Below are 25,358 nucleotides of genomic sequence, written 5' to 3'. Positions count from 1 at the left end.
TGTATTGAAATATGCGATGGGGGAGTGAATGCATGCTAAGTCTAGACGATGCCCAGAGCGGGCTATAGACCCACTCATGTGAACGCCCGCTCACCCCTGCCCCGGAATCTTCCCAGGCCCAGATCTCCCCTTTCTCTGAGTGTTCCCACTCCCCAGCCAGCAGGCCACATTTTGGGGCTGGACCCAGCCTGACCTGGAATTGAAATTCTTGATTAGGCCTCCTTGCATGTGAAACTGGGCTGCAGCCTCACCCCCCGGAGACAGTAGCCCTCACTTTCTTTAGTGACACAAAGCTGCTCCTACCCAGGGAGGGCCTGATGGAGCTCAGTGTCCACTTAGCCCAGTCGTGCCACCCTGGGTACTGGGGCCGGGCACCCTCCTCCTGGGTAAGGCAGGAATCAGGCTGGGGTGGGGAGAGTGTTCTGTTCTCTTGAACATGTGCTTTGAATGGAGCAGCATAAATAAAGAGACACAGCCAAGGGGAAGGTGTATATTTAAAATTCCTCCCCTTCATTTTCTTCTTCAAACGAATCAGTCCCCACTTCTTCATAATCCTTCTCCAGGGCAGCTAAGTCTTCTCTGGCCTCAGAAAATTCTCCTTCTTCCATCCCCTCTCCGACATACCAATGCACAAAGGCCCGCTTGGCGTACATGAGGTCAAACTTGTGGTCGAGGCGGGCCCAGGCCTCCGCGATGGCCGTGGTGTTGCTGAGCATGCAGACGGCCCGCTGCACCTTGGCCAGGTCTCCCCCGGGGACCACGGTCGGGGGCTGGTAGTTGATGCCCACCTGAGGGACAGAGAAAGAGGAGGAGCCACAGAAGAAGATCCAAGTCAGCCAGAGAATAACTCAGGATGGGACATCTTGGTCACCTGGCATGGCTTCAAGTCATGGTCATGGGCGTGGGAGTGGGGCTAAGGGATGCAACAGGCGGGATGGGACTGGGGAAGCCAGCAGGTGGCGGGGGAGAAGCTGAAGAGAAAGTGAAAGCAGGCAGGGCAACAGAGCAAAAACCCATCTCTACCAAAAAAAAAATTAGCCAGGCATGGTGGCTACGCCTACTAGTCCCAGCTACTCAGGGAGGCTGAGGTGGAAGGATCACTTGAGCCCACGAGGTCAAGGCTGCAGTGAGCTACAATGGTTCCACTGCACTCCAGTGGCAGGGACACAGCAAGACCCTGTCTCTTAAAAACAAAACAAAAAAAAGTAGATGGGGAAGGGCTGGGCAATCAAAGGCTAGAGAAGGAGGACAGGGCTGGTATAGGGGGCTCAGCAAGCAGGCAAATGAGAGTCACGAGCGACATTAGGAGCGGGTGGGAGGTGTCTGGTACATGTGTATGTGTAAGAGGGAAATGCATTCTAGATTCGAAGCTGTTCAAAAGTGTACTCTCTCCCAAGTGGTCATCTGAAGTTCCTCTTAGTTGTGTTGCAAGTAAATTTAAGGAAGTTTCCCTGCCAAGAGTGAAAACTGTTGGAAGAGGTCACAGGGATATTCCAGAGCAATAAATAAAGAGAGCCGAAAGGCCCCGGGGTGGTGTTGGTGATAACCAGGCTCTATGTTTTTGGGAATCGGGGCTTCTTAGAAGAAAAGCAGGGACTCCAATCCAAGAAGGTTGTTGAAGGTCTTGCCAAGTTCTGGCAGCATGGCAGGTCTCCCAGGCTCAGCCCAGACCCGTCTTACAGTGGTGCTGCTATCCTGGAAATCTCTCTTCTTCCCAACACACGTCCCAAACCAAAGCCAACCCCAGGAACCATGGGAAACTGGGACGAGTCTAACGTGGCAAACCGTGACATTACTTATGAGAACCACAGTGATGTCCTCAGCCACCTCTCCCACTGAGATCACCACATTTTAATTGCCAGTCTCTTAAATCCATAGCTTTAAAATGCACATCCTCCTGAGGGGCTGGGGTGGGAATGGCAGCCAGCTGTGTGGCAACATGGGTAGCCAGCTAGCCACTGGGCCCACAGCAGCCGTCACTCCTGTTAGGCACAGGTGGCCTCTTGGAGGTGGAGGTGATACTGGGAGAGGGGCAAAGTGAAGAAGGGAAAGGCAATGAATATGAACTTGGCCACATCACGTACGTTGCTAGATCTGACCTGACTGCCATAAACCTTGTGCCTGGGCCAACCTGCTCTCCTCTAAGTGCTAACATTTCTTGACCTGAGTCAACTGGGGACAAGTACTGTTGGAGGGAATGCAAGAAGATTAAGTTTAGCAGCATCCACTCCAGGGAACATACTTTTCTTAGCTTATGCTAATGCTGCCATAATGATCCTTCAGGACATGACCCCAGAGCTTCTGCTTAAAGGAGAGAGAATGAGGGGACATTTCCACTTTGTTAATTTCCCCATCACCCACCATGTCCCTCTCATTCATTCTCTTTTTTCCCATTCATTCTCCTACTAGCTTGTTGTTTGTTTCCATTTGAAAAAGAAGAAAGAATTTCATTTTTTGGAAGACCTTGACTGGTTTTGCCAGGATGATTAGAACTCTCACATAAAAAACAGGCATAGTCTTGGGGGAATATTATATATGTAGCTAGGAGGATAGCAGTGAAAAGGATGCTACACTCCTCACTCAGCAGAACAGCCAGGTCAAAGCCTCAGACCCATGCAGGGCAGCCATGAGGCCAGCATGCAGCTGGTGCCTCACACTTGTAACTCCCGCCAAGAAAACTGAGGCATGCTCATCTCTTCACCTCCAGCAACTGAGACAAACACCGACACACAATAGGTACCAGTAAAACCTCTGAATGATTGAAAGCATGACTAGGGGCCAGGCTTGGTGGCTCATGCCTGTAATCCCAGTGCTTTGAGAGGCCGAGGCAGGTGGATCACCAGAGGTCAGGAATTTGAGACCAACCTGGCCAATATGGCGAAACCCCATCTCTACTAAAAATACAAAAATTAGCCAGGCATGGTGGCGGGCGCCTGTAATCCCAGCTACCTGGGAGGCTAAGGCAGGAGAATCACTTGAACCCGGGAGGCAAAGGTTGCAGTGAGCCGAGATCGCACCACTGCACTCCAGCCCAGGCAACAGAGCAAGACTCCATCTCAGGGGAAAAAAAATTAAAAAATAAAAAATAAAAAAAGAAATCCTGACTACAGGGCAGTAGTTAATGTGAATGTGGTAGCTGTTATGATGGCAGAATCTGACAAAAGACCATGGGTGGAGTGGCTGAGCTGTTCACGTGCACAGCCAGACTGCATGCCTGCCGGTCCAGCTCAGGGCGCTGACTTCTGCCATTCAGCACTCCTGGTCCTGGGGCCCCAGGGTCTACCCTCGCTATTTTGTATCTCGCCACCGACTCTCTGAGCCTGGCATTTTCCAGACTGCGGGCACGTGGTCTACCACCAGCCACACGGCTTGCTGGTTTTTGCTTACTCCTGGTTAATGGCAATGGAAAATAGCAATCATAGAATAACTATAAAAGTATCTTATTACTCCAAATTGATTAAGATATGCAGGACAGATATTTAAGTTTTCAAAATAAATTGGGAGAACACACCTTTTTGTTAGAGAGAGGCATCATACCCCTCTGGCAACTGGAATAATTTGGTTAACTCTAAAATTAAAATGGCCACAAAATCATGCTGTACAAAGAAGTGTAAAATATCCATTAAAACTTACTTTAGGTTGGAGGCCAGGCGCGGTGGCTTATGCCTGTAATCCCAGCCAAGACGGGCGGATCACAAGGTTAGGAGATCAAGACCATCCTGGCTAACACAGTGAAACCCTATCTCTACTAAAAATATAAAAAATTAGCTGGGCGTGGTGGCAGGCGCCTGTAGTCCCAGCTACTCGGGAGGCTGAGGCAGGAGAATGGCGTGAACCCAGGAGGCGGAGCTTGCAGTGAGCCAAGATCGTGCCACTGCACTCCAGCCTTGGTGACAGAGCGAGACTCCGTTTCACAAAAAAAAAAGGCCGGGCACAGTGGCTCACGCCTGTAATCCCAGCACTTTGGGAAGCCAAGGCGGGTGGATCACGAGGTCAGGAGATCGAGACCATCCTGGTTAACACGGTGAACCCCCATCTCTACTAAAAATACAAAAAAATTAGCCAGGCGTGGTGGTGGGCGCCTGTAGTCCCAGCTACTGGGGAGGCTGAGGCAGGAGAATGGCGTGAACCTGGGAGGCGGAGCTTGCAGTGAGCCCAGATGGTGCCACTGCACTCCAGCCTGGGTGACAGGGTGAGACTCCATCTCAAAAAGATAAATAAATAAATAAATAACGTTAGGCAAATTGAACCAAATCGTGAACACCAAAAGCATTGCACTTCGGGTGAGTAGATTCAGGCCAATACCAAATCATTACTTGTTGCTCAGTAAACAAAACCAAAGGTGATTAACCAATTAATCAATTTAAAATAGCACCAAACTTTTCTAAAATGGCCTAAACAGACAAAACTTTAACAGCATTTGTGTCTCAACCAAAGCTGAATTCCATTCATGCTACATTTGGTTGAAGTCCCCCTCCCCTTATCATCACATAAAGCCTGAAGCGCCCGTGGAATTGCATATCCTTGGCCATCTCCCTCTGCTTCTCTGGTCCTCTCTCCCCTTCCTAAGTCATCAGCTCTCACCTTGAAGCCTGTGGGACACCAGTCTACAAACTGGATGGTCCTCTTGGTCTTGATGGCAGCAATAGCGACATTCACATCCTTGGGCACCACGTCGCCCCGGTAGAGCATGCAGCAGGCCATGTACTTGCCATGTCTTGGGTCACACTTCACCATCTGGCTGTTGGGCTCAAAGCAGGAGCTGGTGATCTCGGCCACGGAGAGCTGTTCGTGATAGGCTTTCTCAGCAGAGATGATGGGCGCGTAGGTGACCAGCGGGAAGTGGATGCGGGGGTAGGGTACCAGGTTGGTCTGGAACTCAGTGAGGTCCACATTGAGGGCCCCGTCAAAGCGGAGAGAAGCAGTGATTGAGGACACAATCTGACTGATGAGGCGGTTGAGGTTGGTATAGGTAGGGCGCTCAATGTCAAGGTTCCTGCGGCAGATGTCGTAGATGGCTTCGTTGTCCACCATGAAAGCACAGTCTGAATGTTCCAGTGTGGTGTGGGTGGTCAGAATGGAGTTGTAGGGCTCCACCACTGCCGTAGAGACCTGGGGGGCTGGGTAGATGGCAAACTCCAGCTTGGATTTCTTGCCATAATCCAGGGAGAGGCGTTCCATCAGCAGGGAAGTGAAGCCGGAGCCAGTGCCCCCACCAAAACTGTGGAAAATCAGGAAGCCCTGCAGGCCAGAGCAAGCATCTGTCTGGGGAGAGAGCAGGACATGAGAAGAAATCATGAAGACAAGCTTCCGAGAACATTCCACAGTAAAAAAGCCAGGCCACCCACTCTGTCTGCCCCATATTTTTTTGTGGATGAAATCAAAACAGCTTTGAAGAAGTAAGGAAACAAAAGGAGTTGTATTGATCTTTGGAGGAGTGGCTAAAATATGGGATGGGGCCAGGCACAGTGACTCAATGCCTGTAATCCCAGCAGTTTGGAAAGCTGAGGCAGGAGGATCCACTGAGGCCAGGAGTTCACAACCAGCATGGGCAACATAGTGAGACCTCACATCTACAGAAAATTTTAAAAGTTAACTGGGCGTGGTGATGCACACCTGTAGTCCCAGTTACTTGGGATGCTGAGGTGGGAGGATCACTTGAGCCCAGGAGCTCACAGCTGCAGAAATCTATGATCACAGCACTGCACTCTGGCTTGGATGACAGAGCAAGACTCTGTCTCTATGTCTTTTAATAGGATGGCAAGCTGCAGGGGCACACGCCTCTAGGTACATGAAGGTTTCAGCCCAGTAACTTGGTTGAACAGGGAATGAGAGTTTCAGAACCACAGTGGATGGTGACTTTGCACTTTGAGGGCCCCAACTCCTTGCCCACTTTCCCTGCTCTTGTCATTTGATTTTGTGGGAACTGCTGCCTGCACACTTCAACCCAACCTTGGAAGGTGACTCAGGGCACCAATTTCAGAAAGGTACATGGAGCCAGAAAGCCTGAGTTCTAATATCAACTTTGCCATTTCTTGGTTGTAAGAACTTGAGCAAGTTACTGAACCTCTCCAAACTTCTGTTCTGTTCCTTTTTTTTTTTTTTTTTTTTGAGACAGAGTCTCGCTCTGTCGCCAGGCTGGAGTGCAGTGGTGCAATCTTGGTTCACTGCAACCTCTGCCTTCTGGGTTCAAGCAATTCTCCTGCCACAGCCTCCTGAGTAGCTGGGACTACAGGGGCATGCCACCATGCCCAGCTAAGTTTTTGTATTTTTAGTAGAGATGGGGTTTTACCATGTTGGCCAGGATGGTCTCCATCTCTTGACCACATAATCCACCCCCCACAGCCTCCCAAAGTGCTGGGATTACAGGCATGCGCCACCGTGCCTGGCTGCTTCTGTTCCTTCTTAGTGAAAATGGGGACAATAGAAAATCCTCATAAGGTTATTGTGACAATTAAATAAAATGGCATAACATGCTTAGCAAGGGCCTGATGCGTTGTAAGCACGGATGTCAGCTCTTATCAGAGAATTCACAGAATCACAGGATTTTCCCACTGGGTGTGATTTGAACTTTTGGGGACCACAGACAGCTCTGAGGCCAATGACTCTGACAAGCCCTCCTCTAAACAGAAAAAGTGAACATATGCAAAAATTTGGCACCCTTACCTCCCAAGTAAAGAACATGTGATCAGGTCCAAGCTTTTCCATTATACAGATAAGCAAATGGAAGTTTAAATAAATAAAGTGACACAACCTACAACTCAAGAGCTTTGTAGTCCAACCGAGTTCAAAGCCCAACTCTGTCACTTTTTAGCTGTGTGACCCAGGCTAAGACATTGAACCACCCTGGCCCTCAATTTCTTCATCTGTGAAGTACAGGAAGGACACCTCCTAAGTATAATTATTAAGGATTAAATGAAGGAATGTGCTTGACATTTGTAATGGCACTTGTAAGTGCCCAAATGTATCAACAATCTCTTCCTCTCCTCTTCCAAGTTAAATGCTTTGTTAACGTGTGTTTCCAACCAGCAGAGACCTCATCCTGCCTTACACCGGGAACCTTCCCCAGATACTACCAGAGAGTATCAGTGAGTATGAGTAGGGCCTCAGCCTGGAACACAGTCTATGATGCCAACACAGAGGAAGGGGCATCACCCCTGTGCATGCTTCTTACAGAATTTAAGCAGAAATTCCCAAACCTTAGGAGCTCCGTCCTATAGCCAGGGGTCAGATGCCTCTCCCCAGCCTGATCAAAGAGGCATGGGGCCAAGCCTGTCCACTCCAGCCTGACCCACCCGTCCCCTGCCCTCCTGATCTTACCAGCTTCCGTATGCGGTCCAGCACCAGGTCAATGCTCTCCTTACCCACCGTGTAGTGGCCCCGGGCATAGTTGTTGGCTGCATCCTCCTTTCCTGTGATCAGCTGCTCTGGATGGAAGAGCTGGCGGTAGGTTCCTGCCCGAACCTCATCTTCCAAGAGAGGAAGACCGTTAGGTCCTACTGCCCAGGGGAGAAGCCTCCCTCCCTACCACACTACTGCAGGACCCCCTTCCGTTCTCCCCTACCTATAAAACTCCACGGAGCTTTTAAGCCAGACCACCTCATAATGAATCTGCAAAAGGCTAAGAGAATTCCCGGGTAGCTCAGGGACTAACAGAGCCAAGGCCCGTGGCTCATGTGGGCGGTGAGAAGCAGGCTGCCCTGCTGGCTAGAACCCTAAAAAGCCTTAGCTTTACAAAGCTCATCGAACACTGCCGGGCGCAGTGGCTCACGCCTGTAATCCTACCATTTTGGGAGGCCGAGGCGGGCGGATTGCCTGAGCTTAGGAGTTCAAGACCAGCCTGGGCAACACGGTGAGACTCCATCTCGACTAAAATACAAAAAGTTAGCCAGGTATGGCAGCGTGCGCCTGTAGTCCCAGCTACTCGGAAGGCTGAGGCAAGAGAATCTCTTGAACCTGGGAGGCAGAGGCTGAGGTGAGCCGAGATCTTGCCACTGCACTCCAGCCTGGGCAAGAAGACAGAGCGAGGCTCCATTTCCAAAAAAAAACCAACAGCAACAAAACTTGGGCCGGCCAGGTGCAGTGACTCACGCCTGTAATCCTAGGATTTTAGGAGGCCAAGGCAGGCAGATCACGAGGTCAGGAGATCGAGACCATCTTGGCTAACATGGTGAAACCACGTCTCTACTTAAAATACAAAAAAATTAGCCAGGCGTGGTGGCGGGCGCCTGTAGTCCCAGCTACTCAGGAGGCTGAGGCAGGAGAATGGCGTGAACCCGGGAGGCGGAGCTTGCGGTGAGCCGAGATAGCGCCACTGCTCTCCAGCCTGGGCGACAGAGCGAGACTCCGTCTCAAAAAAACCAACCAACCAACCAACCAACAAACAAAAAAGGCTCATCGAACACCAACGCCAATTGCCTCTCCTCCCTTCCACTCCTCCAGGTTTCCCTTTTGTTTTTTCTTTCATGCTGCAAGGTGTATCAACAATTTTTTTTTTTTTTTTTTTTTTTTTTTTTGGAGACGGGGTCTCGCTCTGTCGCCCAGGCTGGAATACAGTGGCGCGATCTCGGCCCACTGCAAGCTCCGCCTCCTGGGTTCACGCCATTCTCCTGCCTCAGCCTCCCAAGTAGCTGGGACTACAGGCACCCACCACCACGCCTGGCTAATTTTTTGTAATTTTAGTAGAGACGGGGTTTCACTGTGTTAGCCAGGATGGTCTCGATCTCCTGACCTCGTGATCCGCCCGCCTCGGCCTCCCAAAGTGCTGGGATTACAGGTGTGAGCCACCGTGCCCGGCCAAGGTGTACCAACAATTTAACTTAAGTCCTTTTGCATTAAAATATTCTAGGGACATGGAGAAAGATTCCGGATGATCTGCCCAGAACCTAGACCCCCAAGAGTTGTCCCACCCCTCAACTCCACCTCATGGTGGCAATAATGTATGTCAGGCGTTAGACATATTTTAGAATAATGGGAAGCAAAGCTATGTTCCAGGTCGTAGAGGAGCAAGAGCCCTAGAGAGGCCTTTAAGGGGTCTCTGCTCACTTTCAAGGGTCCACACAAAGTGGATACAGAGCAGATCAAGACACATCAGGCCCCAACTATGTCGCCTCTTCTCTTCAGGGTTCCTCTACTCCCTGCAGAAAAATCATCTGTGCAGTGGCTCGGGAGGTAACCTGCACTTTGTGCATTGGTGCAAACATCCAGGGGGTGGAGCCTCTGCCCTCTGTTGCCCCTAGACATTGGTGTTGAGGCATATAGTTCATGCCAGTCCTCTTTGTGGAACTTTCCATCTCTGGCTTGAGGAGCCAGGCTTGGAGCTGGGGAAATCCTGATGTTCAACTGAGAGTTGACCCAGGGGTCAGAAACAGGGGAAGTGGCACTACTAGGGGATAGTGTGGGAGGGGGAGATCTGCCTAGACACAAGGCAGAATCCTCTGTGTTTCCTAAACCTGGATGAACCTCATTCCAGAACTCCAGCGGCCCCTGGCTGTGAAGGAATGTGCCTGCTGTGATAGGCCCCTTTGTGTGTAAGATGCTGTGAGGTTATACCCACCCCGAGGGCAGACCTAGAAACCTATACTTAGGGAAATTGCTCACTTAGGGGTGTCTTATAATTTCTAAAATTATTTGGATTTTCTTATCCTTAGTATTTAGTAGCGATGTGACCATTTTGATATGGTGCTGCAGGTTTTGGGGGTTGAAGTCGGAGGCATTTTGTTCTGCATAGTGTCTTGATCACTGTTATGAGATTCCCCGAGACTGTGGGGACCCCAATGAGCTGACAGATGTCACGTGGGGTGGGAGGCTCCGGTTGCACCATCCCCACCTTCCAGCTAGAGACGCTGCTTCCTTAGCTACCGTGGGCCAATGCCTCTGCAGTTTCGTGATGTTCTCTGTGGAGAGGAACTCCGCCCCCACTCACCCACTACAGTAGGCTCCAGATCTATCATGACAGCCCGGGGCACATGCTTCCCATTGCCAGTCTCGCTGAAAAAGGTGGTGAAGGAGTCATCATCGTTGATCTTGCTGGCTTGAGCATCAAAAGTGCCATCTGCCTGGATGCCGTGTTCCAGGCAGAAGAGCTCCCAGCAGGCATTGCCAATCTGAACTCCTGCTTGGCCCACGTGGACTGATATGCATTCCCGCTGTGGGGAGAGGGAAGCATCGAGGTCAGAGAGTCCAGGCCCCCAGCATGCCTTTGCCCTACACCCCCATAACATTCACCTTGCAGGCCAGCCAGGCCCCAGCCCCCCATTGCCAGTGGCGTTGAGGCTGCAGGTGCCCCAGCTCTACAGCAGCTGGACCAGCACTTGGATCCAAAGAAGACACAGCTGTTTTGTGCTTTGCTCTAAAGGTTGCTTCCCAGGATTAACCTTTTATACCAGGAAAGAAAAAAAGAGAGTGGCTGCAAAGATGAAGCAAGGGGCTAATTCCAAACCACAAGATTCCCGCACTGGTGAAGCAGGCCCAAGGAAGAACTGGCGATCACGGCAGAAACTCTCCTTTCAGCCTACGCCCACACAAGGCAGCATTCACAGCCACTCCTGACCCTGACTTTCTGACATTGCACACACATGCACACACACATGCACACACACAGTCTCGGGATATCACAGAGCGAATGAGCACTCACGAAAGGAACACGCTCTGGAAGTATATGCCATGGCTGTCAGTAGTATCATGGTTACCAATGTAGAAATAAAGGACTATTTATTATCCCAAGAGAGGATGGGGAGGGTACAAATTAGGCCCTTCCTGCACGTTGAACAATTGGAACACCTTTGCAGCCCCATGGCCTGCCCCTTGCCTATGCCAGGCCAAGTGTTAAGTAAAGCTGACCCTGGAGTGTCCTTAGCTCTGCATTACTCTGATGTGAAGCCACAGTTGCCTGACTGGTATTCATACTAACAGCTTAAGATGGGGAGTGCACTGATGGGAATGTAAACTGGTTCAGCCACTGTGGAAAGCAGTTTGGAGATTTCTCAAAGAACTTAGAACTACCATTTCACTCAGCAATCCTGTTACTGGGTATATATCCAAAAGAAAATCATCCTACCGAAAAGACACCTGCACTCACACGTTCATCACAGCACTATTCACAACAGCAAAGACATGGAATCAACCAGGAATGGTAGACTGGATACAGAAAATGTGATTCATATGCACCATGGAATACTACACAGCCCCCCCAAAAGAATGAAATCATATCCTTTGCAGCAACATGGATGCATCTGGAGGTCATTATCCTAAGCAAATTAATGCAGGAATAGAAAACCAAATTCCACATGTTCTTAAAAGTGGGAGCTAAACATGGGGTACTCATGGACAGAAAAATGGCAACAGTAGACATTGGGGACTACTGGAGCGGGGAGGGAAGAAGGGGGCAAGGATTGGAAAACTAACTATAGGGTACTATGCTCATTACCTGGGTAACAGGATTAATCGTACCCCAAACCTTGGCATCACGATATATACCCTGTAACAAATCTGCATATGTACTCCCTGAATCTAAAATAAAAGTTGAAATTATTAAAGAAAAAGGGGTGTGGGGAGAGTGTGTGTGTGTGTGTGTGTGTGCACATGCGTAAGGATGATGGACTAATTCTCCCACCCACGCCCTGCCCTGGGGAAGCAGTGGCCCACACAAGGCGGCACTGTGCCTGGGGCAGCTGCCTGAGCCCAGCAGGAAGCATGTGCCAAGTCTGTGGGTTTCTATTTTTATCTATGACCTGCCCTGGCATTTTCCAGCTCCGGGTAACCCAAGCCAGGGACAGAGCCTCCAGAGGGCACGGCTGGGCACAGAAGCCAGTAGAGTCCACGTCAAAGCGTGGGGCTCCTGGAGATGTGGAAGAATTTCTGGACACGGAGAGCAGGGCAGCTGCCCTGAGTAGCATCTTGAGGGGTCAGAGCTTCAGGACCATTGCCCCCTAGTTCAATTTTACAACGGTGCCCCCACTCTAGTCCTGTCTCTGTGCTGGAGCTGAGCGACACCTGGTCCTTGCCTTGAGGGAGGATGAGCACAGGGATGAGCGTGGGGCAGCCCGACGGGGGACGCAACCCGCTGGATCTCCGTAAGCCTGGTGGCTTCAGAGGGGCTTCACCCACAGAGCTGCCCATGCCCCCAGTTTCACATGTTGCCTTCTCAATTTACTTGCTGTGCTGCGTGGCCTGGGCTGAGTTACTGAACCTCTCTTCGTCTGAAAAGTGTAAGTTAGCCACAGTTGTTGATGCTGTCTTGCCATTATCATTTTCATGACGGTACTACCTGGTAGCATTTTTCTGCACTGGGAAGTAGCATAGGTAGAAGGAGCTCTCAGGTCCCTGCTCCTCTCTCCTTTACTGTGGGGTCTATTCTCTGCCTCCATCTGAGGGCTCAAGTCAGGCCTAAGGAAAGCAGCATCTGCATCCAGAAACCACCCACAACCAGCGAGTTATCCACCCAGACCATGGCGTCGCATTCAGCGTGTGGCTCTGACTTCCCAGGAAGGTGTGGAAGCTGAGGGGACACTGGAGAGGCCCGAGGGGGGCCTGATCCTATATATTATCCTTCTAAGTGACAGTATCCTCTGTGGTCCTAACCCTCAGCCTTCTGGGTCTGTCGCCCCCTCACCACCACCGCATCCCGACCACCCTCTAGTCCTGCCTACGGTGCTGCCTGGCCCCCAGCCTGCTCTCACTTCTGGAACATTCTGGGGCTTTCCAGGGAGGACGCAGGGATATTTTAGGAAAATCAAAGATCATGGGAGGAAGAGTCAAGGGTTTGGGAGACCTGAAAACCACTAGCATGGTGACAATGTTTTTAGCCTCTTTTAATGCCCTCTTTTATCTCACACTAATACACATGCCAGTCTTTTACAAAATGTCTGTCTGTTTCTCCCCTGCCCCCATCGTGCAAACACACACACACACGCACACACACACACACACCTTAGAAAGAGCTATTTTCCCTATTGAACTAGCTCATAAGAATAATTGGAGGCATAAAATAGACTCGGAAATGACTGACAGATTCATAGGTGCTCCCAAAAGTGAAAAGTAGCTACACCAATCACGAGAGAAGCAAGGTCCCTGCTAACAGGAACCAGGCTCCTTGGAGAGACGGAGGCGTCCAGGTCCAGGGTGGGGAGTGTGCTAGATGAGCCTGGAACGTCGCATAGTGCCTAGAGGCAAGGAGGCTAACCAAGGGGCTGCCCAAGCACCTGAAGAGGCTCCCGCTGCCTAAGATGAGACAACCTGAGCCTCAAGAGGACTGATGGCAGCATTTGAGTGAAGCAGGATGCACAGATGAAAACCCGCAAGTCCTCAAAGAAAACCCCCAGAGAAAAATTCATTTGTCCCTATCCAGACAGCCCCGTTAGTTAGAGAAGGCTCTTTTTCTTTAATCGAAGAATGTCTGCTAAGCAATGTGGACCGAATAATAGATTATAAAATATTGCCCTATTCCATCTTCTAATTACGTGATTGATTTGGACAAGAACGCCAACACCATTAGGTGAGAGACTGATGGGGAACTGGATCTTCGCCGAGAGCCAAAGAATCACTGTTTAGTCACAAGGGGGAAAGTAACTACCAGGGTCGCCAGCCTAAGGCTGCGATCAGTCTTAGCATCGCTAATTGTGGACCGACCCGACATCGAGGACCTCCTGATGGGACGCAGTGTGACACACACACCACCTGTGAGGACTTCTTCTCAAAAATACTCAGCCTTCATCACGGAGCCTGGTAGATTCAGCTTCCACTTCACAGGAAACACAGGGATCAGAGGGTTAATTAAGTTCAGTGACATCAGAGAAAACAAAATCAACCCAGAAGGTGAGACATCCTACAGGGCAGCTGGTCCAGCCTTTTTTTTTTTTTAATTTTTTTTATTTACTTTTTTTTTTTTTTTTGAGACGGAGTCTCGCTCTGTCGCCCAGACTGGACTGCAGTGGCGCGATCTCGGCTCACTGCAAGCTCCGCCTGCTGGGTTCACACCATTCTCCTGCCTCAGCCTCCCAGGTAGCTGGGACTACAGGCGCCCGCCACCACGCCTGGCTAATTTTTTGTATTCTTTTAGTATAGACAGGGTTTCACCATGTTAGCCAGGATGGTCTCGATCTCCTGACCTCGTGATCCACTTGCCTCGGCCTCCCAAAGTGCTGGGATTACAGGCGTGAGCCACCGCACCTGGCCCAGCCTTTTCAACTCATGAGAAATGAAGAGCTGGGAGGGGCTGTCCCATGTCAAAGGAACAAAGGCACCACCAAGCACCACCACACGCATCATGGGGACTCTGACTGAATTCTCGTTTGAACAAATCAAAATATTTGGGGGACAAATAAACTGATTTGCTTTGTTCAGCGTATTCATAAAAATGTAGTTAAGTATGAAAACATCCTTATTTTTTAGAGTTGCATCCGAAGCATTTAGAGGTAAAATGTCATGACATCTGTACTTTAAAATCTTTCCCAAACACAGCAGATAACAGATGGAAAAATCATTCTTCTTCTTAAATCTAGATAATAGGTATATGGGTGGCATATTACTCTACTTTTCTGAAGGTTTGAAATTTTTCATAGTAAAAAGCAAAAATCATAATAAAGGAGACAGAGAAAGAATAGGAGCAGGGGCTGCCCTCTCCAGAAACCTCTTATCCTGGGCCATTGCACGCAGTCACTTACTCAAATAATAATTGACTACATGCCTACTGTGTTAGGGCTTTGAAGTTCCATGAAGAAATCGCAAGTGAAATTCAAAGCCGCATGAGGCTTCATGGCACTGTGAGGTCCGTGCCCAGCCCCAGCACTCTGCAGGCCTCTTGCACCTGCTCCTAGCAGGGAGGAGGAGCAGCCCACAGCTCCTGCATCGAGCTCCCAGCTCAGGCACTGAGCCTGACTCCTGCAGCCATGCTGCCCCATCACCCTCCTCAGCCTTCGGCCTGGAAGTTCCACAGAGCAGACCCAGTGCTGAAGCCCGTGGGACACATCCTCACGTCCAAGAAAAGGCATCCTTCTATCATAACCAGGGATGTTCTATCGGCTTCGAACATTTAGGATACCAGAGCTGGGCCAGCCTCATGGATCACCTAATATGATTCCCTCTCCATTATTTTACAGATGAAACAGCTGAGCTCAGAGAGGAAAAGGGACAAATTCAACATGTCACAGCACTGCAGCAGCAAAAGAGCCTGGACCGGAATCCAGGGCTTCTGACCCAGGCCTGACTTCTTTCCTTTAGGCCACACGGCCTCCTGCCTCACTTGCAGCTCTGAACTCCCAGGGCCCTGGGGTGTGCCCACATCTGCGCCAATCCAAGACCGAGTTCGGATAGCAGAACTCCAAACAGGAAAGGTCTCTTGTGCAGAGTGAAATGGAGAATAGCTCATGGGGTGGCCTCTTTGAAAATGGGTCATTTTTCTCTGACAGAACCAGGAGTCTGCTTCTCAGGGCCCATGTGTGTGGCTGGGGATGGGGGCAAGGGGAAGCTGACCCAGCAGAAGGTATTTAAGTCATGTGCCCGCTCCAAACTCATATTTCAGATTCCCCTGTCTAGCCAATCAGAGCACATGCCTGTCACTCACACTGCTCCTCTCTCTCTCAGTTCTATTTTCAATCTGGGCTTCTAGAGCTCAGACAAGTTCTGTCCTCCTTGGTCCTTGTGAGGGGAGGGGGTCCCCTGTTTGCTGCAGAAGCCTGTCCCACCCAACTTCTTCTGGGGGGTGAAGAGGAGGGAGGTGGAGGGACCAAGGAGTTCCCTTCCTCATGAAAAGCATGCCACTTCTCACACAGACCTCACGCTGGGATAGCTACAAAAGGCACCTACTCATTTCTACAGCAAATCTTTTTGTGTGGTTGCATTTGAGACAGCATCGTGAGGTACTGGGCTAACTCTCATTCATCCTTCAGGTATCCAGTTAATTGTCACTTCCTAAGGAAAGTCTGCAAAACCCCAAGCCAGCATAGGGCCCTGCCATGTGCTCCCCCATTCCCTTCATTCCTGTCATTGTAATCATCACACTGTATTATAGCTGCCTGTTCATTTTCACACCTTTCTAGTAGAGAACCTAAGCTCTGTGAGGGCAAGGAAGCTTTGTTTCACTCATGGAATCCCCAGTACGGAGCCCAGTGCTTGAATGTAGCAGGTGCTCAATTAACACAGGGAAGACTGGAATGAAAACCTTCCCTGAGGGGCTGCAGTCCATCCAACAAGGACAGTGGTCAGGGCCTAAGAAGTGTACAGGTCAAGTGCAGAGGGAGTTCCAAGGAGAAGGAGACATTTTCTAGCTTGGTTTCCTAAAGGAGGAATATTCACAGGGACCCTGAAGAAGGCAGCCGGCCAAGATGACCTGGGGCAGTTCAGGTGGATGCAGGAGCAGTGTGAACAAGAGGCAGTAAAACGCAGGGTGGTTCCCAAACGCTGCCCAGTCTGTCCAGAGCGCAGGCTGAGGAAGGGCAGGGCCAATGAGACATCTGGGCCACCTGTGACCACTCCGCCTGGGGAACGACAGCCCTGTGAGCCAAGGCCCCTCGCTGGGAGGCATGCGCCCAGTGCCTATGTTTTGCAGAGCATCAATAAAAGAAATTCTAGAACTTTGCAGCCCTTTTATAATTTTGCTGCAAGAAGCCCTTTTTTTTTTTTTTTTTACATCAATCTTATATTCTATTTTAATAGCAGTCATTTCCTTTTGCTTTGTTCTCAGAGGACTAAGATAAGCTAATCACCATCCTTGGCAAAAGGAGACTTTGAAGCCTTAAAAAGGCTGTCTTGTGATACTATTTCCAAGTATCACAAGACAGTAAAAGTGGCATATCATCTGGGAGAGGGGCCGACGTGGGCCACAGTGTGTGCCCTGTGAAAGCCTGGGACCGCCCACACTCCCTGACCACCTGTGCTCTCATGCCCCAGTTGCTGTCAGGAAGCATGTGATCACACCGAATTATCTCTAGTTGTCAGGCCGGGATAATAGATCACATATATTTTAGGACCTAGGTCAGGGATGGCAAGTGAAAAGCAGGCCCACAGTGTCACAGAGGGGTAATTAAAATAAGGACAGATGTGGCTCTTGAAGGGCTGCTGAATTCTCTCTGCTCAGAACTCTCCGATCATAGGGCATATTTGAAATCACTCATAACAAAGAATAGACAGCAAGCTAGACACAGCAAAAACAGAGTCAGCCTAAATTCACTTTAGTGAGTGAAGGTGGCTCGTGAGAGGGACTCAGATGATAGGCACTGCAGTTAGGGCAGCAACAGAGCTCACAGGAGGCCAGCTCTGGCCATGAGGCCATCTGCTAAGGAGACTCCCAGCATAAGAGGCTGGAGGGCATTGAAGGCCTGGGCTGTGGCTGGCACTGGGGCAGGTGTAAGAGACACTTAGGAGTTTCAATCCGATGCACACAGTGCCTGCTCCATTTCTTGCTCTCTCTGCAGCGTATTATCTGAGAGAACTCCTAACAGGAAGACACTGCAGGGGAAGTGCCAGCCACAAAGGCCACAGATAGTGCTGTCCATCCCTTGCGGGAAAAGGAGCATTTGGTCTGCTTCCTCTCCCCAAGAGTGCCACATCCTCCTGCCCACCCCCATCACTGGCCCACTATCCACCAGCTATTTCCCCCTCCAAAATTATTTTTAACATTCATCTCCCGTTGAAGGTCACTAGGAGAAAGCACATTCAACAATGGCATTAACCCCCACCCCAAGCTCTGTATGGGCCTGGCCCAAGGCTGGGGGCTCCCGCTAGACTCACCAATCCAGCAGCTCTGCCCCAGCCACTGCCCTGTGAGCCAAGGCCCCTCACTTGGAGGCATGCGCCCAGTGCCTCTGGGGAAACCTGCCTTTTGTGATGGGAGGGGAGGAGGAGGCAGCCGTGACCTACAGCCCCTGGGAGCCCACACAGTGCTCTGAGGTCAGAATACACCTATCAACTCCACAGAGCTTGGCCATGCCTGTCTACGTGGGGAGACTGCAGAAGGCTGCAGGCAGAAGGATGTCCATTTGGCCCCCAGGACCCTCTAACTGCCCATTTTTGCAGGGAGACAGGCTCCTTCATGCTCTCCAGTCCTAACGGAATGGAGTTAAGGAAGCCGTGTTGCAGATGTTCCCACCTCCCCATAAACCACAGAAAATTTCTGTGCCCTGGTATCATTGGCATGGGCTTGGCTTAGGGCACCTGGCAGGATTCTCCATACCGCTTCCCAAAAAAGGTGTCATAGTCTGAGTTCCCAGAGAGCTGCGTGCTAGAAGGACACTGGGAGCAGATGGGAATGGTCTGCTGTGGGAGTAGCCTGCTGGTCCCAGCACGGGCCAGTGGCTCAGGACAGAGGCTCTGGTGCCCAGCAGATGTAAACTCCAGCCCCTATGCAGCTTCTTACCAGCTGTGTAACTTTAGATTCCAGGACAGAAATGCTAAAGGGTATTGGTGGTACCGTGCAGTGGGTAGCTGGGGAGAAGGGGTTGGGGGTAAGTTCACAGAGGAAAAATGCTCATCTGCCTAGTGGCTAGAGAAGTGCATTTAAAAACACACATAAGGATTAGTTACACTTTTCTTGCCCAGAACCTACAGAAATGCCAAATCGAATTCTCCTTAACACCAAGGTCACCTCCCCCAAACCCCCACCAGGGAGGGAAGTGAAGGGGACAGGACAGCAGCCTGAAACTTAATCCTTAGAAGAAATAAAGTCGTTTATGTAAGGGTGAGATTCTAGGGGTCTAGGTTTATAGATGTGTCATTTTAGCCTTTTACAAATGAGCCAAATGACATTTTAAAAGTTTCTGTGAGTGTAAAATGTTCAATAAAAAATATTTGCCATCAAGACAGTGCAACACACACAAGTTAAATGTTCTAGATAGAACCTACTGTACAAAATTGAGTGTTTCAAAATAAATGAAAGGTGGTCCCGTTTCAAAATATTTAACCATATGTTTTCAGTTAAACACCCAAATTCTTAAGCATATTCAAAATAAGGTTTTGCTGTTTGAATTGTTGATTTACCAGGCATTGTCAGAAAGTGGTCTGTGGATCACACACTGAAGCTTGTGCACGGGGCTGGGTTGAGATCCTCGACACGCCCCTGTAAACATCCTCTGGGCTCCACTCTGTACCACAATGGCATTCAGATCCAAATTAAAGCATGCAAGGGAAGCACTTGGAAAATCCTAAAGCACTAGCTACCTGCTAGATATGATAAATATTAAATATCAATTCTAGAGTATGCAGCCTAGCATTTGCTTCAAAATTATGGAGGGAGGGAATAAATGAAGTGAGACAGGTCAGAAGTTGGTAATTATTGAAGTTAGATGATGTATATAATGGCTCATTATTCCATTTGCTCTCCTTTGGCATATGTTTGAAATTCCCTACCATAAAAAGTTTAAAAATAATAAAGTCTATGTGGAGCCTTGGACATTTGAATTATAACCCATCCAGAGAGGTTAAGTGACCTTCCTGAAGTCACACAGCTAGCTGCAGAGCCAGGAGTCAAAATTCTGAACTCGCAGCTCTGGGCCCCTTGTGTGGCCTCATACCAGGAGCCTCAGGCAGAAATAGGTTCCTGTGGCCACCCTCCCTAATATTCCCAAGTTCTTTCAGCTCCCAGGGGTGTCTGGGAGCCCGCTAGGAGGAGGAAGGGTGCTGACAAAACTGAAGCTGGAAGACTAGAGCTCCGGGGGAGCCAGGAGGCCCTGGGCACGGGCCAAACGTAACATGGCGGGGCGGAGGGGGTTCTCGCCTGCTTTCTGGGTCACTGACACCTGGAGCAAGCCTGCCCAGGGAACCCGACGCTGGCCATGACATAGGCTTATTCTGCCCTCCCTCTGCCCCTAACCTTTCCAGCCCATCTCCCTACTGCTGAAAGATCAGGGGTCCGGGAGGGAGTCCTGGGATTCCGGGCTTTCGGAAAGTGGATTGGGGGCAAATGTTAGCCACGAGGGGCACTGGGGGCGGAGAGCGGGACCCTAGAGAGAGGAACTGCGTGTTTGGAGCCGCCCCTCGGTAAGATCCGCGTCTGCAAATGGAGAAGGGGCGGGGGCAGGGAAGGGAGCAGCCACGATCCCCCTAAGCCAGGGTAGGAAATAGGTGGAAGGTCCCTGGCCTTTGGAAGCAGAGACTTCTTACCCCCAAAGTCCTTCGACTCTGACCGCTGGAAAGATTTGGGAGCTGAGTGCGCCCGGAGGACCCCGCCGCGCTGGGGCTGTGCGTGCAGCAAACCCAAGCCGCTGGCCAGGGGGTGCGAGAAAGACCTCCACGCGTGGGGGACCGTGGCGCCCTAGGTCCTCTGTCACATTCCGGGCCCTGTCACATTAGGCCGGGTTTGGAGACGTGACTGCATCTGGTCCCCCAGTCGCCCCGGCCCAGACCACCCATCCAGAATCCCCGGACTCGCCATTCTCTCCACTCTGTCCACAGGCTGCCCACCTGGGGACCCCAGAATCTCGCCCGCTTCTCCGTCGGGCTCCCCAGGGCCTCCCTCCCCCTCGTCTGCGCGCAAAGCTCCCTTAGGTCCCTTTAAGGAACAACTGGCCCCTGGTCTCTATTTCCCCCCGTACGATAAAGGGCACCAGGTGTTCCCACCCGAGGGTGCGGACTCCTCGACCCTGAACTGCCACCCCCAGAAGGCCTTGAGCCCTGCGGCTCCAGGTGGACTGGTCCGTGCGCCTCCCCGTAGACTCGGCTCTCGGTCCTATGCCTGCCGCGCGCCCGCAGCCCGCCCGGCCCCGGGAAGCCTCACCATCGCGGCCGCTGTCCTCGCCCGCGCACCTCCCAGCTGGGCCTGCCCGACCCGACTGCTCCAGATACAGCCGCCTCCGCCGTTGTGACACACGGGGAGGGGGGGACGCCGGAGACAGGCGCGCCGGGCCCGCAGCTGCCCCCCGTCATCACAGTGCCGGGGAGGGGCGGGCAGGTCACAAAGGCCCCTCCCCGCCCACCCGCCGCTCAAATCTCCGGGTCCTCGGTCCCGCCTCCGCAGCCGGGGGCGCTCGCAGCGGGGACTGCGCCCGCGGGGGAGGCTGCCCTATTACCAAAGCGCACGTGTCCACGTTCCAACACAGCGGGTGAGAGCAGCAGCCTTCGTGACCCCAGCTGCTGGAGAAAGAAATATAAAATGCAGCCAGGCGAATCACGCGGGTCACCCCAAACTTCCGTTCTCCTACGACCCGCTGGAAAGGCTCCTGACTGGGGTGTAGCTGACCCGAGCGGGCTGCAGCGGGCCCGGATGCCAAGGTGCCGTCTCAGCTGGGCGCCCTAGGGCCGTGTGTGCTTGGCAAGCTGCAGGGCCTCTGCTCCCAAAGCCTGTGCCTCCTGCCGCCAAGGCCCGCCTGGCTGCTGTAGACGGAAATGAGATGGCATACACAGAGCTCCCGGTACAGGCAGGTGCTGAAGACTGTTCCCGTTTTTACCCTCTCTCCGGATACCTCGCACCTCCACCGGGATTTTCAAATCCCCCCCTCCTTGATCCCTTCCTACTTTTAAGGCCCAAAAGTGCCCAAGTCACATCTCCTGTGTACTCCAGAACTCATACCAGGGTTCCCTTGCCTCTGCCCAGTAGTAAGACCCGCCACAGATGCTGATGTTGGTTGCCCCCTGCTTGGGAAGGGGTGGGCACTTGGTAAGAGCCCCTCTTCACACTTTAGATGTTGGCCACATTGTCACCCTGCCCATCTCCCCTCACTTCCCCCCAGGTGGGCGACGGGCTGGATGGTCTTTGTTCCTTGTTCTCACTGCTGTTTCTTGTTCTTTCCCTCCAGTGGTCAGTTCCATTCATGTTGAAAGGTGTACCCCAGCCTCTCTCTTCCACTTTCCTCAGCATCAAGCCAACGCAGGCAAATTCACAGGTTTTCGTTAAGACAATACCACTTTAGCCAGACATGGTAACTCCCCAAGTTTCCAAGCACAGTTAGAGATCTTCCTACCCTTCCGCTCCTAAGACATGCCTGTTTGTGGCTAATAGAGAATGAGAGCAGATTTCTGCTTACCCATGCAGCAATCTGTTCTGTTGGCCACCCATTCATAAAGGATAGTACATGTGTCTTAATCATCTTTGCATTTGAGAGAGTACCAAACACAGTGCTTTACTCACTGATACAAACGGTACTTAGTAAAGCATGCGTTGAATTTTTGTCTATCTTATACTGTAAGATCCTGACAATTAAGACTCGGGATTAAGCTAATTGTGCCAAGCACATGATAAATGGTCAATAAAGGATTTTGGTTATTATTATAACTCCATATGTATTTATCTTCCAAACTCTCCCATAGCATATTCTATTACTTCTTCCATAGTATTATTTATTTATTTATTTTTGATGGAGTCTCGCTCTGTAGCTCAAGTTGGAGTGCAGTGGTGTGATCTCAGCTCACTGCAAACTCCGCCTCCCAGGTTCAAGTGATTCTCCTGCCTCAGCCTCCCGAGTAGTTGGGACTACAGGCACATGCCACCACGCCCAGCTAATTTTTTGTATTTTTAGTAGAGACAGGGTTTCACCGTGTTACCCAGGATGGTCTCGATCTCCTGACCTTGTGATCCACCCATCTCAGCCTCCCAAAGTGCTGGGATTACAGGCGTGAGCCATCGCGTCCAGCCCCATAGTATTTATTGCTTTCTCTTTTCTTTTTTTTTTTTTTTTTTGAGACAAAGTCTCGCTCTGTTGCCCAGGCTGGAGTGCAGTGGTGCGATCTCAGCTCACTGCAACCTTGCCTCCTGGGTTCAAATGATTCTCCTGCCTCAGCCTCCTGAGTAGCTGGGATTACAGGCAGGTGCCACTATGCCCGGCTAATATGTATCTTTAGTAGAGACGGGGTTTCGCCATGTTGGTCAGGCTGGTCTCGAACTCCTGACCTCGTGATCCACCTGCCTCGGCCTCCCAAAGTGCTGGGATTACAGGCGTGAGCCACCGTGCCCGGCTGTATTTATCACTTTCTAGTTTGGAGTATAGGGGTGTGTGTGTGTGTGTGTGTGTGTGTGTGTGTGTGTGTGTGTCTAAACACTCTACAAAACAGCAACACCTTAAAGGAAGGGGTTGTGTTATTCATCTCAGTGCCCTCCCCACCAAAAATAGCTAGTTGAGTGTATCAGGCGAGCTCAATAAACATAGCTGAATAAATTCACTTTTCCAGTTCTCTTTGTGAACCACCACATAAATCATAAACGGGTTCTTAAGGTCAGTTGGGATAAAGATGATGATGGTGATGATGATGATACCAGTAATGATGGTGGCCCTGAATTGCCTTTCATTATGACAAGACTCTTGAACCACCTCATCTTTCCCCTTTATGAAAATTTGGGCTGGAGGGAGACATGACTACACCATAAATGCTAAATATAGCATCTCTGGGTTCCAGGGAGATAAAAAAGGTTGGCTGTTATGGACTGAACTGTGTGTCCCCAAAATTCATGTGTTAAAGCCTAATCCCCAATGTGACTGTAGTCAGAGATAGGGTCTTTAAGGAGGTGATTATGATTAAATGAGGTCCTAAGGATATGACCCTAATCCAGAAAGACTGGTGTTGAGGAGGAAGAGACACGAGGAAGGTGCAGACACGGAGAAAAGGCCAAGTGAGGACACACCGAGAAGGCGGCCATCTGCATGCCAAGGAGAGAGGCATCAGGAGAAACCAACTCTGCCGACATCTTGACATTGGACTTCCAGCCTCCAGAATCATAAGAAAATTTATTTCTGCTGTTTAAGCCACCCAGTCTGTGGTATTTGGTGATAGTAGTCGTAAGCAGACTAAAACAGTGGTCTTGGAGTCTTTAGAGAAAAAACAATTGGTGGGGTGCAGTGGTTCACGCCTATAATCCCAACATTTTGGGAGGCCAAGGCGGGCGGATCACCTGAGGTTGGGAGTTTGAGACCAGCCTGACTAACATGGTGAAACCCTATCTCGACTAAAAATACAACATTAGCTGGGCGTGCTGGCACATACCTATAATCCCAGCTACTTGAGAGGCTGAGGCAGGAGAATCGCTTGAACCCAGGAGGTGGAGGTTGCAGTGAGCCGATACAGCACCATTGCACTCCAGCCTGGACAACAAGAGTGAAAGTGTCTCAAAAAAAAATCTAATTCTTTTTGGTTTTTGTCCTCTCTCTTAAAATTATTTGATTTGTGGCATCCTGGATCCCCTATCTCACTCTGCTGTATGCTTTCCTCCCTGGGTAGAAGTTTGGAAAGGGGAAAGGACATGTTTTTAAGTCCCTGTGATGTTTAACTTTATGTGTCAACTTGACTTGGCCACAAAGTACCCACCATTCATTGGTCGAACATTATTCTGGGTGTGTTTGTGAGGGTGTTTCTGGGAGATAAACACATGAATCAGTAGACAATGAAAAGCAGATGGCCCTCCTTAATGTGCAGGGGCCTCATCCAACCAACTGAAGAACAGAATAGAAAAGGCTGAGAAACAGGGAACTTCTGCCTGCCTGACTGTTGAGCTAGGACATTGGTCTTCTGCCCTTGCACTAGAACTTTCACCAGCAGCTCTCCTGGTTCTCAGGCCTTGACTCAGACTGGAACCACGTCTTCAGCTCTCGTGGGTCTTAGGCTTCAGAGTCTGACTGGAACCACGTCTTCAGCTCTCCTGGGTCTCAGGCTTTAGACAGACTGAAACCACATCTTCAGCTCTCGTGGGTCTCAGGCTTCAGACTCAGACTGGAACCATGTCTTCAGCTCTCGTGGGTCTCAGGCTTCAGACTCAGACTGGAACCATGTCTTCAGCTCTCGTGGGTCTCAGGCTTCAGACTCAGACTGGAACCATGTCTTCAGCTCTTGTGGGTCTCAGGCTTCAGACTCAGACTGGAACCACACCATCAGCTCTCCTGGGTCTCAGGCTTTAGACTCAGACTGGAACCATGTCTTCAGCTCTCCCGGGTCTCAGGCTTCAGACTCAGACTGGAACCATGTCTTCAGCTCTCCTGGGTCTCCAGCATGCCCACTGCAAGTCCTGGGTTTCCCAGCCCCTATAATTGCATGAGCCAATTCCTTATAACTCTCAAGATATCACCTACTGGTTCTGTTTCTCTGGAGAACCTAGTACAGTCCCCTTTTTGTAGATGAGAAACTGAAGTTAAGCCTAGGCTGTTTATGAGAAAACAATCACCCATATGATTTAGGCTTTTTAAAGAAATTATCCACATCTACTGCATTCCAGTTACTATGTGTGAGTAAAGTTCTTCTTGTGTGAATTTTAATGCTGTGGGGCCATAAAACCAAATATAATTACAGTTATGGCCTAAATAGTTGAGCTACATTCATTAGAGCAGGAGGTAAGGTAATTTCTATCAATCACCCAGGAAAAGACTCTTGGTGATATTCATTATCTGTTCAATATTCCCCAACACTGAGCACTTTCTATATGCCAAACACTGTGCTAATGGCTTTTA

General features: G+C 50.5%; 1 protein-coding gene across 1 annotated transcript; it reads right to left on the bottom strand.

Annotated features, from left to right (window-relative positions):
* Positions 1 to 476: 476 nt before the first annotated feature.
* Positions 477 to 20,947, bottom strand: TUBA8 (tubulin alpha 8). Its single transcript, XM_055252578.2, has 5 exons — positions 20,708 to 20,947; positions 9,926 to 10,148; positions 7,321 to 7,469; positions 4,585 to 5,265; positions 477 to 788 (listed from the first exon to the last, which is right to left on the bottom strand). The coding sequence occupies exons 1-5, from the start codon at positions 20,708 to 20,710 to the stop codon at positions 495 to 497; spliced, it is 1,350 nt and encodes a 449-aa protein (XP_055108553.1). The 5' UTR covers positions 20,711 to 20,947; the 3' UTR covers positions 477 to 494.
* Positions 20,948 to 25,358: the final 4,411 nt, after the last annotated feature.

Source organism: Symphalangus syndactylus, chromosome 18 (genome assembly GCF_028878055.3).
Source record: "Symphalangus syndactylus isolate Jambi chromosome 18, NHGRI_mSymSyn1-v2.1_pri, whole genome shotgun sequence".
Taxonomy (NCBI): domain Eukaryota; kingdom Metazoa; phylum Chordata; class Mammalia; order Primates; family Hylobatidae; genus Symphalangus; species Symphalangus syndactylus.
The sequence above is the reverse complement of the archived record's forward strand: the minus strand, read 5'-3'. Positions and strand labels throughout refer to the sequence as shown.